This window comes from Rhinoraja longicauda, chromosome 18 (assembly GCF_053455715.1).
Source record: "Rhinoraja longicauda isolate Sanriku21f chromosome 18, sRhiLon1.1, whole genome shotgun sequence".
NCBI lineage: Eukaryota > Metazoa > Chordata > Chondrichthyes > Rajiformes > Arhynchobatidae > Rhinoraja > Rhinoraja longicauda.
The window spans coordinates 19,289,054-19,303,203 of NC_135970.1; the positions used below are offsets into that span (position 1 = coordinate 19,289,054).

The 14,150-nt window shown below is 41.0% G+C and overlaps 1 protein-coding gene across 3 annotated transcripts in view; it reads right to left on the bottom strand.

The window, feature by feature from the left end:
* The window catches only part of far1 (fatty acyl CoA reductase 1), a 161,281-nt gene that overhangs the window by 23,149 nt on the left and 123,982 nt on the right, over window positions 1-14,150 (bottom strand). For 2 of the 3 annotated variants that reach the window (XM_078415244.1, XM_078415243.1), the window contains exons 3-8: window positions 11,147-11,322; window positions 9,111-9,290; window positions 8,380-8,557; window positions 5,960-6,004; window positions 2,894-3,021; window positions 2,048-2,115 (exon numbers count right to left, since the gene is read on the bottom strand). In XM_078415244.1, coding sequence (XP_078271370.1) covers window positions 2,048-2,115; window positions 2,894-3,021; window positions 5,960-6,004; window positions 8,380-8,557; window positions 9,111-9,290; window positions 11,147-11,322 — 775 coding nt within the window. The remainder of the gene's footprint in view (window positions 1-2,047; window positions 2,116-2,893; window positions 3,022-5,959; window positions 6,005-8,379; window positions 8,558-9,110; window positions 9,291-11,146; window positions 11,323-14,150) is intronic. The other variant, XM_078415245.1, reaches the window with a different exon arrangement.

A 14,150-nucleotide genomic window follows, 5' to 3' on the forward strand; every position in this document is an offset into this window, starting at 1 on the left:
GCGGACAGTGGTTATTGACAAATCCACACCTGACTCCTGAAGAGTGTTTCTGATCTGTTGGACAGGTATTTGGGGATTTTTCTTTATTATAGAGAATTCTTCTGTCATCAGCTGTGGAGGTCTTCCTTGGCCTGCCAGTCCCTTTGCGATTAGTAAGCTCACCAGTGCTCTTTTTCTTCTTAATGATGTTCCAAACAGTTGATTTTGGCTGATGTCTCTCACAGTTTTATTCTTGTTCATCAGTCTCATAATGCTTTCTTTGGCTTTCATTGGCACAACTTTGGTCCTCATGTTGATAAACAGCAATAAAAGTTTCCAACGGTGATGGAAAGACTGGAGGAAAGACTAGCTGCTGAGAGCTCTCTTATACCTGCATTAAGGAGGCATTTAAACATATCTGAACAATTACAAACACCTGTGAAGCCATGTGCCCCAAACATTATGGTGCCCTGAAATTGGGGACTATGTATACACACAGCTGTAATTTCTACATGGTGAAACCAAAATGTATAAAAATACCCTTTAATAAAATCTGACAATGTGCACTTTAACCACATGATTGTTTTCTATTACAAATCTCAAATTGTTGAGTACAGAGGCAAATAAATAAATAAATGATGCCACAAACATCAAATGTTTGTCCCAAGCATTATGGAGGGCACTGTATGAGTTATAAAGGGAATCTGCTTATTGACCGGTTATTCCCTCTGGTTACTTTAGAGGGGACATTGATCTTCACTAGTAATACAAAACAAATAATGAATCAGCATTTTTAGAGCAAATTAAATTTTTGTCTGCGTTAAAGTGCTTGTGCTGCTGGTGTAGAGAAGTAATCACATTGTGGTGCAGTGAAAAATGTTAGGATACAAATCTGCATTGATAAAGCCTTTAAAAATGTATTTTAGGAGTTCATATTTTACTCCTTTAACAGCCAACTCAGATATCTTGGCTGTTCAATGTATTTTAAGGCACTTTATGAAACATTTTAGAATTTAATCAAACCAACCTTGACAATAGCTTGAAGCTCCACAAAACCAACTTTCACCTCCAAATGTAAATGAATATACCCAACCTCAACAGTTTTAAAGATGTGCTTACTGAAAGCACTCAAAAAGAAAATATCCAGGTAAGTACAGTCTTCATTTCAAGTTAAATGTTCTCAGCTTGACAACACCCATTTCAAACTCGCCCTGTTTACACAATTTACTTTTAACAATGCAGCTTACCAAAGAAAGATAAAATGTATTTAATTTGAAAGGTTGGGGAGATTAGGATCTAACTGGGTTGCCACCGACTGAGAAAGTCTAATGAGCTTTAAATTAAATAGAGCTAAGATGATTGCAACCTTTGTTACAAACGTCTATTTTATTCCTGGACCACAGTCAATTACTTTGGGACACAGACTTAGCTGGGTTGGAATTTCATTCACTTTGAAATGCAGCATGGGAAGTTCATGTAAAAGAAAATGTCATCTGCAAAACTTTGTGTGCATTGAAGTAAAGTTTAAAACAAAGTAATCAAGCTGGAAGCAGCAAAACGCATGAAAGGCTACTCTAGGATACATCTGGCCCACGAGGTGATAAATTTGAGAGACTTTCCATGCCAAAATTGCACTTGGTTATAAGTGGAAGAATATTAAATTGAAACTTAACATTTATGATTTTACTCACTGCAAATTAAGAACGCATTGTATTTTTCAACATTATATTACTTAAGCTATAGCGGTGATCTTTTTGTAGGCAGCAGTGCCGTGCAGGCAAATGGCCAGAAGACAACTGAGCCATCAAATAATCTCCCTGTGTAATTTAACTCCATGGGTCACAAATCTTCCAAGTCATGCAGGAAAACTACCCGTGCAAAAGTACCAAGACATGGACACTTTCAGGTAGCTCCCTTTCCTTCACTTTGATCAGAAATATTCAGATCGCTGCTGCATGCAGTTGATTATTCTGATGCCACATTTCACTGTTTACCACAAAGCAAGTATTATACCAAACTATAATGCAGGCAGTTAACATTTATGTAGATAATAGGTTACTTTTCATACCAACTTCACCCCAGTGGAAAGGATTGGTGCCACCAGTAGTACAGTTGTAAACCAATATATTTCTTGGCCTGAAGAGGAAAATTAAAACATTTAATTTGTATGCAGCAAACAACACTGTTCCAAAAAAAATACTTTTAGTCACAATCGAAACCTTATCCAGGACTTAGTATAAAGATTTGTCAAAAGGAATGACCAATGGCTACCCGGTACCGTACTTGTGAAATTTTCATTGCAAAGCAACAATTCTATGATGGAGTTACATTGCTGAAGGAATAGTAGATTTTATCAAGAAATAGAAAGCCATTCTGGATTGCGTGAAGAATTTTGTCTCAAACTCATAAGTAGGCTGTTGTAAACATTTAACAAATACAAGTGGATAGGCACAAAATGTAAATAAAGTTGGAACATAGGTCTTTATCTCAAAGGTTGGTGAACTAAGGATGAAAATTAAATATTTAAACTAGACCTGATCCAATCAGTTGAAAGAGCATTTTTTTATTTACACAAAGGGTGGTGGATGTACGGAATGAGCTGCCAGAGGAGGTAGTCGAGGCAGGTACTATCGCAATGTTTAAGAAACAATTACACATGATCGGTTTAGAGGGATATGGGCTAAAAGCAGGCAGGTGAGACGTGTAGATGGGAGATGGTGGTCGGTGTGGGCAAGTTGGGCCGAAGGGCCTCTTTCCACACTGTATGACCCTATGACCCTTTCTAGACCTTTGGATCTCAGAGGTCCTATCTCATTCTTCGAGTATCAGTCTTATTCTCCCTTCAATAAGTGCTCTCTTAAGAATTCCCTGCCGTGTTAAATGTGCAACAGCCTCTTAAATTTAGAGGAGTCACCTGCTGTACCTATGAACTCCCGAGTACCATGCAGCCGCCAGAGTCATATTTATAACCACATCCACTGGGATCAGGTCTGCCACAGCACTGTTCGCTGCTCTCATTGTACGCAGGATTCCTTTACCAGCCTGCAAGACAAACCCAATAGATATGGATGAGCGCAAATTTTAAAGAATTTTGCAATAGTATTACAACTCACAACAGCAAATGACAACAGCATGCTGCAGTTTACATCCGAGAACTGCCTTGTTGAAAAATAAAAAGCTTGCGTGGGTAACATAAGTGGCTGTCCACGCAAGTATAATCCATATTGGTAGCTTCGCATAATTCCCTTACATGTGTCAGAGTCATAGAGCTGTACAGCACAGAAACAGGACGTTCACCTACCTTGTCGGGCTGACCAAATTAGCATATTGGGCTAGTCGCATTTGTCTGCATTTGCCATATCCCTGTGGACTCTTACTATCTGTTCAAATCACTGAAAAAAATCATAATTATATTCCCTTCTATAGCTTCCTCTATCAACATTACAGATATGGACACTCTAGTTTTAGAATTCTCCATCCAGGGAAAAAGACTTCATCCATGCCCCTTATGATCTTGTACATCTCAAAAAGGTCACGCGTCAGTCCTCTACACTGCAAAGAAAAAGGCCCAGCCAACCCAAACTCTCCATATAAGACAAGCTTACAATTCCTGGTATTATTCTGGTGAATGTCCTTGGCAGATGAGGCACCGAGGTGTAAGCACACAAGTACACTTGTATGCTCGGCGAAAAGTTGGCATTTGTGTTACAAATTATTAAATATTTAATCACAGACTCTCTCAGGACAAATGAATTGGGCTGTGGTAGAACCCAAGATTGCATTGGAAGAATTTTGAATGTTTCTGTTTCAAAGAACTAAAGAGAAAATTGAAGAAAGTTTAGACCATTATTTTTTTTGCTGCTTGTTCTACCAAACCTGGACTAGACCAAGCAAGACCAACTAATGCTCAATGCCCATGATCAGGCCAAGGTTGATCCTGGCCAAGATGCAATGATCATCCCCAAAATGAAATGCTGGAACAGTTCATATGTTTTAGGAGCAGAATTGGTCATTCCGTCCTTCATGTCTGCTCTGCCATTTAATTGTGGCTGATCTATCTTTCCCTCTCAACCTTATTCTCCCCATAACCCCTAACACCCTTACTAATCAAGAATCTGTCAATCTCCACCTTAATAATATCCATTGACTGGCCTCCACAGCCGTCTGTGGCAATGAATTCCACAGATTCACCATCCTCTGACTAAAGAAATTTCTCCTTATCTGTCTAAGATCTTTTATTCTGAGGCTATAGCTTCTGTTCCTAGACTCTCCCACGAGTGGAAACATCCTCTCCATATTCACTCTATTCAGGCCTTTCACTATTCGGTAAGTTTCAATAAGGTCCCCCCTCATCCTTCTAAAATACAGCCAGTGCCGTCAAACACTCATCATATGTTAACTCAAACATTCCTGGGATCATTCTCTTAAACCGCCTCTGGACCTTCTCAAATGGCAGCACATCTTTCCTCAGATGTGGGGCCCAAAACTGCTCACAATGCTCCAAAGAATGGTGGGTGGATGCTGACATCCTTTGTCAGCATCCCGAAAGCTGCAGCATTAAACTGAGTGCAGGAAATAGACAATAGACAATAGACAATAGGTGCAGGAGTAGGCCATTCAGCCCTTCGAGCCAGCACCGCCATTCAATGCGATCATGGCTGATCACTCTCAATCAGTACCCCGTTCCTGCCTTCTCCCCATACCCCCTCACTCCGCTATCCTTAAGAGCTCTATCCAGCTCTCTCTTGAAAGTATCCAACGAACTGGCCTCCACTGCCTTCTGAGGCAGAGAATTCCACACCTTCACCACTCTCTGACTGAAAAAGTTCTTCCTCATCTCCGTTCTAAATGGCCTACCCCTTATTCTTAAACTGTGGCCCCTTGTTCTGGACTCCCCAACATTGGGAACATGTTTCCTGCCTCTAATGTGTCCAATCCCCTAATTATCTTATATGTTTCAATAAGATCCCCCCTCATCCTTCTAAATTCCAGTGTATACAAGCCCAATCGCTCCAGCCTTTCAACATACGACAGTCCCGCCATTCCGGGAATTAACCTAGTGAACCTACGCTGCACGCCCTCCATAGCAAGAATATCCTTCCTCAAATTTGGAGACCAAAACTGCACACAGTACTCCAGGTGCGGTCTCACCAGGGCCCGGTACAACTGTAGAAGGACCTCTTTGCTCCTATACTCAACGGCCAACATTCCATTGGCTTTCTTCACTGCCTGCTGTACCTGCATGCTTCCTTTCATTGACTGATGCACTAGGACACCCAGATCTCGTTGAACTCCCCCTCCTCCTAACTTGACACCATTCAGATAATAATCTGCCTTTCTATTCTTACTTCCAAAGTGAATAACCTCACACTTATCTACATTAAACTGCATCTGCCATGTATCCGCCCACTCACACCACCTGTCCAAGTCACCCTGCAGCCTTATTGCATCTTCCTCACAATTCACACTACCCCCCAGCTTAGTATCATCTGCAAATTTGCTAAACATTAAGAAAACAGAAGCAGGAAACTTGCCTAGATATGCACAAAGAAATATAGATGACCAAATCAATTTCATAATTAAATTGACGATCGTCCAAATCTAATAGGCAAAGTATTATGGATTAATTTTATATTCCATTAGTTAATTGCAGTCAAACTTCCAGCACTTCCTAGTGTCATTTCATTGCACCAACACACAGTGACTTTTATGGGACACAAACGGGTCATATCGCTAAACACTTAAGATCCACTGGATGGCAAATAGATCGCAACTTGCAAAATCTGGTGATCAACATGAAGTAGTACCAATAATGTAGATGACGTACTGCAATGGATATCACGTATCAGAATTAGCTAATAGGGTATTGTGTTATAGAAGATGAGCACTTTACTTTGCAACTAAACACAATGCTGAGTATAGTGTTTTTCATGCAGCCAATCCGACTACCTAAGAACAGATGTAACCTAAGATGACTTACGGCAATGAAGAGTCCGCTTGGTCCATTGAAATTGTCAATCCAGCCCTGGTTGCAAAAGACAGAAGATAATGGCATAAAAATACACTAACCATTTATAGAATTTTCATACTTAACAATAACATAAAATATCTACTAAAATATTGATTAAGAAAATTAAAAAATATATATATAAAGGTGACAAAACTACTGGATTGGTATAGAAATTCATTAATGATGCCCTACATAGAACAAATTTCTCATTCTTACGCAACCTGCGATGAGACTTCAGACCCAACAAAATAGTCGATTCTTAACATCCCTCTGAAATAATCTAAGCAAGGAACACCGTTCAGGAGGAAATTGGGGATGGACATTATGTATAGATCGTCCACAACCCATGAAGAATTAATGAAAAAATCACCAGGATCCTAGCTCTAAAGTAGAGTGAACATCATGTAGTGAAATGCGACACCACCAGAAAAGAACATTCGGATCATAACAAGCACTCACAATTCCATATGGTATCAATAAACAATGGAAACAGTCCGTAACCAACAAAGCGTGGACCAACAAGAGGAACAGTGTCTCATATTTTGTTTGGGTAGTTTACAACCCAATGGTATGTACATTGAAATCTCTCATTTTAAGTAACTCCCCACCCCCCCCCTAGTTCCAGTTCCACAGTTCTCCACATTGTATCCCTCTTGTGATCATACCTTCCCGAGACAACGATGGGCCTACCAGGGCACCACCCTGCCTAAGGTAATTTGTGGCGAGCCCAGATTGGTCCTGGTCTTTTCTAACCTCCAGCTCTTCACCCCTCTCCCCAACACCCCCTACTTTCAGTCTGAAGGGTCCTGACCCAAAACATCACCCATCCCTTTTCTCCAGAGACGCTGCCTGGCCTGCTAAGTTACTCCAGCACTTTGCGTCTTTAAGAAGAACCAAGGCGCCATTAGCTCAGATAGTATTGTTAGTCATTGTCATTTTGGATTCCATTAAACTTTTAAAAAACTGGCAGCAATGCTGCACACACTGCAGTCATTAAATGTGTGAATTTGTTGTAATGTGTCCCACCAAGCCCAGACAACTCACTCTCAATGATTTGCACCTTGGGATGTAATGGAGCTGTAGATTTATAAATTACAACTCTAGGCACACCTGCTTCCTTTGTGATAAAATCCTAAATCTAATACTAAGAATTGGGCCAAGCTATGCTTTAGAGATGTGCATTTGTGGGAACACTGAATGAGGTCAGAGGGGTTCTGCAGCTTCACAAAGGTAATCTTTACTCCATGACTGCCACCTCCTACGTTTCTGCACTCTCCCATTGGCAGCCATGCTGTCAACAGTCTGACCAATAGTCTGAAGAAGAGTTCTGACCTGAAATGTCATCTATTCCTTTTCTCCAAAGAGGCTGCCTGGCCCGATGAGTCACTCCAGCATTTTGTGTGTCTTTCTTTGGTACAAACGACAATCTGCAGTTCCTTCCTACACAAGCTCTAGGATGCTCCTTCTCCACTTTTCTACCCATCTCCTTTTCAGGATGTCCCTTAACACATATCTGTTTAACCAAGCAAATTGGTTACCTACTCAAGCAGGAGGCAGTTACATGGTCATTCCCATGTCGTGCATATTTTACACCAGGTCTCCTTATGTTCTTCAGGCCCCAAAACATGAAACAGTAACATTCTTCAACATAATCAAATAATGGCAATCTCCTGACCTGAGGTAGGACACTATTAAGACATAGAGTCTTCCCCACATCCGATTTCTGAGTGGCTGATTCTTGTATCCTGAGACTATGCCTTCTAGGGGATTAGACACATTAGAGGCAGATAACATGTTCCCAATGTTGGGGGAGTCCAGAACAAGGGGCCACAGTTTGAGAATAAGGGGTAGGCCATTTAGAACGGAGATGAGGAAGAACTTTTTCAGTCAGAGGGTGGTGAAGGTGTGGAATTCTCTGCCTCAGAAGGCAGTGGAGGCCAGTTCGTTGGATGCTTTCAAGAGAGAGCTGGATAGAGCTCTTAAGGATAGCGGAGTGAGGGGGTATGGGGAGAAGGCAGGAACGGGGTACTGATTGATAGTGATCAGCCATGATCGCATTGAATGGCGGTGCTGGCTCGAAGGGCTGAATGGCCTACTCCTGCACCTATTGTCTATTGTCTATTGTCTAATTCTAGATATTCCAGCAAGAGGAAACAGCTTATTAGCATCTATTCTGTCATTCACATCATGTGCCTCATTAAGTTCGCCTCCCATACTCCTAAGTTGCAGTGAATATAGACAAATGTTACTCCTTGTGGGTCAATGCCTTCATCCCAAAAATCAAAGCACCGTGGTTTGATGGCCACTAAATGTGAATAAAGTTAAAAGGCACTCATTTAAATTATTGTTACTTTTGTCTAAAGTTTTAAATGATTTATTCCCAAACCTACAGGAAATGGTTCCTTCCAGCTGGCTCCCACAATGGAAGGTCTAACAATGGCAACATTTAAGCTGCCACATTCTTGCTGCACAACATATTCTGCCATGGCTTTAGTATAGGTGTAGGTGTTTGGTCTTTCACCGATCAGTTTTCTTGTAATGTCCTGAATCAAGTCATCATCCATCCACCTGTGAAGAAATGGAAAAACATGGAAAAAATTAAAGCTTTCGAAAATCTTTGTTTTAATCTACAGTTTATTTGGTTTCATTCAATGCAACATCAGGAGTTTTCAGCTACAAAACCATGGGCAAAATTTATGTTGGTGAGCAATCCCATAAGAATAAAATTTAAAAATTCAAGCAGGGTGCAAAATCTTTCAGAGGAGAACACACTGCAAAATACAAATGTACAAGAACATAGAATATATATTAGTTAATTCCATCTGAACATAACAATCTGTTTGACACTACACCTAACTACAGGATGCCATTCGAGTGCAAGAACGAGTGTGCCTTGAACACAATTATTGGAACTAAACATGCAACCTAAACAATTCAAAACTCAATACTCCCAGAATCTATAAGAGTTTAAAAATAGTTGAAACATTTTTGCATGATCTGAAAGCAAAGGAAATATTGCGGAGCCAAAGTGTAATAACTACATTGCAGGAGGAGAAAATCTAACAAAATCAAGTAATTTAGTTTTATAAAGAGCTGGAAAGAAATAAGACAACAAACATACTCCAGAGCTTCAATCAATTTTTTAGGATCAACTGGAGGTGGATAAATGACCTCCTCAATATGCTTGCGATTGCAGTGCGCATAGGCAGTGGAAACATGAATGAAGACTTCAAGCTTCTTCATCAATTGTGCAAAACCAACGAGCTGGCGGGTGGCGACCACATTCAACTGCATTGCATCTCTGCAAGTAAAAAACAAAAGTTAATCATCAAATATCTCGACACTCGATGCAGCAAGATACAGGCAATGAAATGTACTGGCCAAGTCTGTCACAGTAAAGGATGCACCAGTAACATTAGTTACTGCTTGTGTGTGAGTTAAAGCAAAGTCAAATTCTAGCAGGACACAGTAAATAGCAGGGACATTAGAAACATTGATGTACAGAGGGACCTTCGGGTCAGTCCATAGCTCTATGAAAGTGGTGACACAGGTGGATATGTTAAGTGAAAAAGGCATTTGATAAGGTTGCCTTTATGGACTAAGCATTCAGTATAAAAGTTGGGACATAGTGTTGCAAATGCACAACATATTGGTTGGAGTACCAAACATGGCTCTGGTTGCCACATCACATGAAGGATGTGGTAACAATGGAGAGAGTGCAAAAGAGACTCGTCAGGAGACTAGATAGGCTGCGTTTATTCTCACTGAAACCTAAGAGGCTGTGGGGCAACTCTATCTGTAATTATCTGGAATAAGCTGCCAGAGGAAGCAGAAACCACCCAAAAGTGGGTGGTTTTGCAGATAGTGAAAAATTGCAGCAGGATCTTGATCGATTTGGCAGATGGGCTGAGGAATGGTTATGGAATTTCATACAGAAAAATGTGAGGTGCTGCATTTTGAAAAGACTAACATGGGCAGGACCTAACTGAATGGTAGGGCTCTGGAGGAGTGTTGTAGAGCAGAGGGATATAGGAGTGCAGGTGCATGGTTCCTTGAAGGTGGAGTCGCAGGTAGATAGGGTGGTCAAAAAGGCGTTTGGCACATTGGCCAACAGTCAGAATATTGAGTATAGAAGTTGGGAGGTCATGTTGCAGTTGTACAAGACGTTGATGAGGCCACATTTAGAGTATTGTGTGCAGTTTTGGGCACCATGTTATAGAAAGATGTTGTCAAGCTGGAAAGGATACAGAGAATATTTACAAGGATCTTGCCTGGGCTAGAGGGTCTGAGCTATAGGGAGAGGTTGAGTAAGCTGGGACTATTCTTTGGAGCACTGCACGATGAGGGGTGATCTTATTGAGATGTATAAAATAATGAGGGGAATAGATCGGGTAGATGCAGAGTCTCTTGCCCAAAGTAGGTGAATCGAGGACCAGAGGACAAAGCTAAGGTGAAGGGGAAAAGATTTAATAGGAATCTGAGGGGTAACATTTTCCACACAAAGGGTGGTGGGTGTATGGAACAAGCTGCCAGAGGAGATAGTTATGGCAGGGACTATCGCAACATTTAAGAAACAGTTAGACGCGTACATGGATAGGACAGTATTGGAGGGATATTGACCAAAGGCGGGCAGGTGGGACTAGTTTAGCTGGGACATGTTGGCCAGTGTGGGCACATTAGGACTCTAGGGAGTGGCAGAGACAGATCCAATTACATCAATTAAAATGAAATTTTCAGAAGTTCAATTAGATACGGTGCAGGTTCAGGCCTAATGCAGGCAAAAATAAGCATAGATAGGCATCATGGTTGGCATAAAGAATGTTCACTCAAAAGGCCCATTACTGTGCAGCACAATTATATAACGGTAATACACTGTAACAACTGAGCTGAACTTTTTCAACAGTGGTCTCCAGATAGAAGGACAAAGGGCATTAAACGCATGGAAAAAAACCCATCTGCAAGTTGTCCTTTAAGTCATGCACCACCCCTCCTTCGAAATAGCTATTCCCTCTTACCACTGAATCAGACTTGTAGCATTCTGTAACAGAACCTTCAATGACTACTGTGGTTCAAGAAGACCCCTCCCAATTTTCACGGGATGCTGGGGATGGACTACAAAATGCCAGCTAATCCCAAGTATTTTTGAAAAATACTTACTTCAAGGTTTCATTGAAGCGCACAGTGGCTGCACAGTGGAAGACGATGTTAATGCAAGACATCAAGAGTTCCTTGTCAGCCTGGCCAAGACCGAGCTCTGGTTGAGTCAGTTCACTGCTCACTGCTACAACCTTCTCTTTGAAATCAGGCTGCTCCTCTCGCAGTCTGTCAAAAAGCTGCAAAGAAAAAGACGTTCAATGACTGGCGGAATACACAACAGGTCTGAACGGCATACCTTACACTTTAAACCTAGTTTTAGCCTTCTCTGCTCTGAAAAAAAATCACCTATCCTGCCTATGCTACTCATAAGGGCATCAGTTATTAGAAAACCACAGCATGCCAACGGTAGGGACTGGGAGCACAGTTTATACCAGGACCAACATGTCATGAAAAGATTAAACCAATTTTTCTGGAAGTTAAAACTTGGCATTCACTATGGGGGGGAAAAAAGCATAATTTAGCATTCAGCTATGTCAAATTAACCCACCAGTCACAAGCTTGTGGATTCAGGTGCAGCAAAGGAGGCAAACACTATTTATTTGCAAGTGCTGATAGAAAAAATAAAAGCATTGATGCCACTAATGCGCTATTTGAGCAATGTTGGAAATATTTGGAAGGTCAGGCAGTCTGAGAGCAAAAGGTTGGTGTGCCAGGAGCAGCTTCATTCCAACACCCATCAGGCTACTGAACACTGCAACCTCCAACTAAGTTCCAAACTACATAGACTTGGAGGCATTTATTTTGTTTTTGCATTATTATTGCTTGTTTTTTAAAATATACTGTATCTTTTTTAGGGAGAAAGCTGGAGGAGAGAGTAAAGGTGGAGGCAGGACAATGTCTGACAAGTGATAGATAAAGGTGAGGGTGTTTGCACAATCTGTCTGAAGAATGGTTCGCAACTCGAAACATCTCATATCCATGTCCTCTTGACACTGCTTGTTCCGCCGAGTTCCTTCTGCACTTAGGCGTTTTGCTCAAAATTCTAGCACCTGAATTTCCTTGTATTTTCAACCTGACCTGATGATGGAAGGAACATCATTGATGAAGTAGCTTTAAATGGTTCAACCAAGCACACAGCCTGAGGAAACAATGTCTTGAAACAGAGATGATTGGCCTTCAACACCACAACCATCTTCCTTGGTGCAAGATAAAATTCTAACTGTGGGAGCGATTTCTTCTCAATACTAATTGCCTTCAGGTTTTCTTGGATTATTTGTTGTCATGGAGATACAGAAGGAAGGAGGAATTTATAAACCAACGTGAGAACTATTTTTCTATCTGGGTGTTCCTGGACTGAGAGTCACTGCAGAGCAAAAAGCACAAGAGCAGTGGATGAAATAAGGAGCAAGGAATAAGACAGATGGGATTGCTGACAGGACCTAGCATAGACCCAGGGGGCTGAAAACATCCTATGTCCTAAGTAGTCATGAAGTGGAATTTGATGCAATTGGTATTAGTATATTATTGTCACATGTACAGAGTTAGAGTGAAACAGTGGTGCTATCCAGGCAAATCAGACCATTCACGAGTACAAACCGTTCAATGAGTACTATAGGTTGTGCAAAAAAGAGAAAGGAAACAGAGCACAGAATATAGCTACAGAGAAGGAGCAAATTAAAAAATAGTGGAAGGGCCACAACAAGGTAGGTTGGAAGATCGGAATTATATTCTTAGTATATTAAAATCCGATAACAATGGGGAAGAAGTTGTTCCAGAAGCTGGTGGTATGTGCTCTCAAGCTTTTGTAGCTTCTTTCCAACATGAGAGGGGAGAAGAGAGGACTGGAGTCTGACTGGTCCTTGATTATGTTGGCTGCTTTCTCAAGGTAGTGTGATGTTTCGATGAAGTTGATGAAGGGAGTTGGGGCCAATACAGACTGGTTTGTATGATGGATTGTGCTGTGTTCACAACTCTGCAGGTTCTTGTTGTCTTGGGCAGGAGCAGGTACCATGCCAATTATGGATAAGCTACATGTTAAGGGATTCATTACAAACAGTTGAACAGCGTTTTTTCTGTCCTGAATTTGAAATTTCTACAAAATGAATGAACTTTTTGACAACTAAAATAACTGTAAAAACTGACCCCAGAAGAGTTCAAAAGATACTTTGGGATGTAATGAAATTTTTAAATGCAGAAACTGATTTTATTATTAAAATGTTACAGTAAAGCCATGGCTGTTAAATGAGGGATGGGAGCGGTGTGAGGGGGGCCAGGTCTACTAACGTAATAGTCAGAGAAAATACAATGTAATGCAGCAAAGAACACGGATATAGGGAGAAGTTTAGCATTCAGGGAAGTAAGACCATAAAAAAAGAAAAGCATTCTATTTTTTGTTAATGAGTCTCACACCATTCATTTAGTCGTGATGTTAAATGTACACCACTCAATAATCAGACCATGGCTAAATGGACTCTGCATTGTTGCCTGCTGCACAACAAAACTGGGTGCGGTGACTAGATTTGCCTGGATCATGCCAAGGTTGATAAAATGTTGATAAAAGACACTCAAATTGCATCCGTTGAGGAGAAAATGCAGTGCTTGATTGGTTTCAAAGTAAAGTTGGAATCAATTTAATATCGTAGAAAATTAATAAAGTGTTTGTGAAACAATACCAAGCACAGAAACTAATAATCAAGGCAGAAAATAAAGGGATGGGCTGCATTTAGTCTCTTGTGACTGTATTAAGTTATTGCTAACTCCAATGTGCCAGACAGATCTATTTGCTGAAAGCAGACACAAAAAGTTGAAGTAACTCAGCAGGTCAGGCAGCATCTCCGGAGGAAAGGAATAAGCGAGGTTTCAGGCCGAAACCCTACTTCAGATTGAGAGTCAGGGGAAAGAGAAACAAGAGATATAGGACAAATGACCCAGAACCTCACCTATTCCTTCTTTCCAGAGATGCTGCCTGACCTGCTGAGTTACTCCAGCATTTTGTGTCTGAATTCGGTTTAAACCACCTGTGTCCTCCCTACACAGATGCATTTGCTGTCTGCCAATGGCAGCA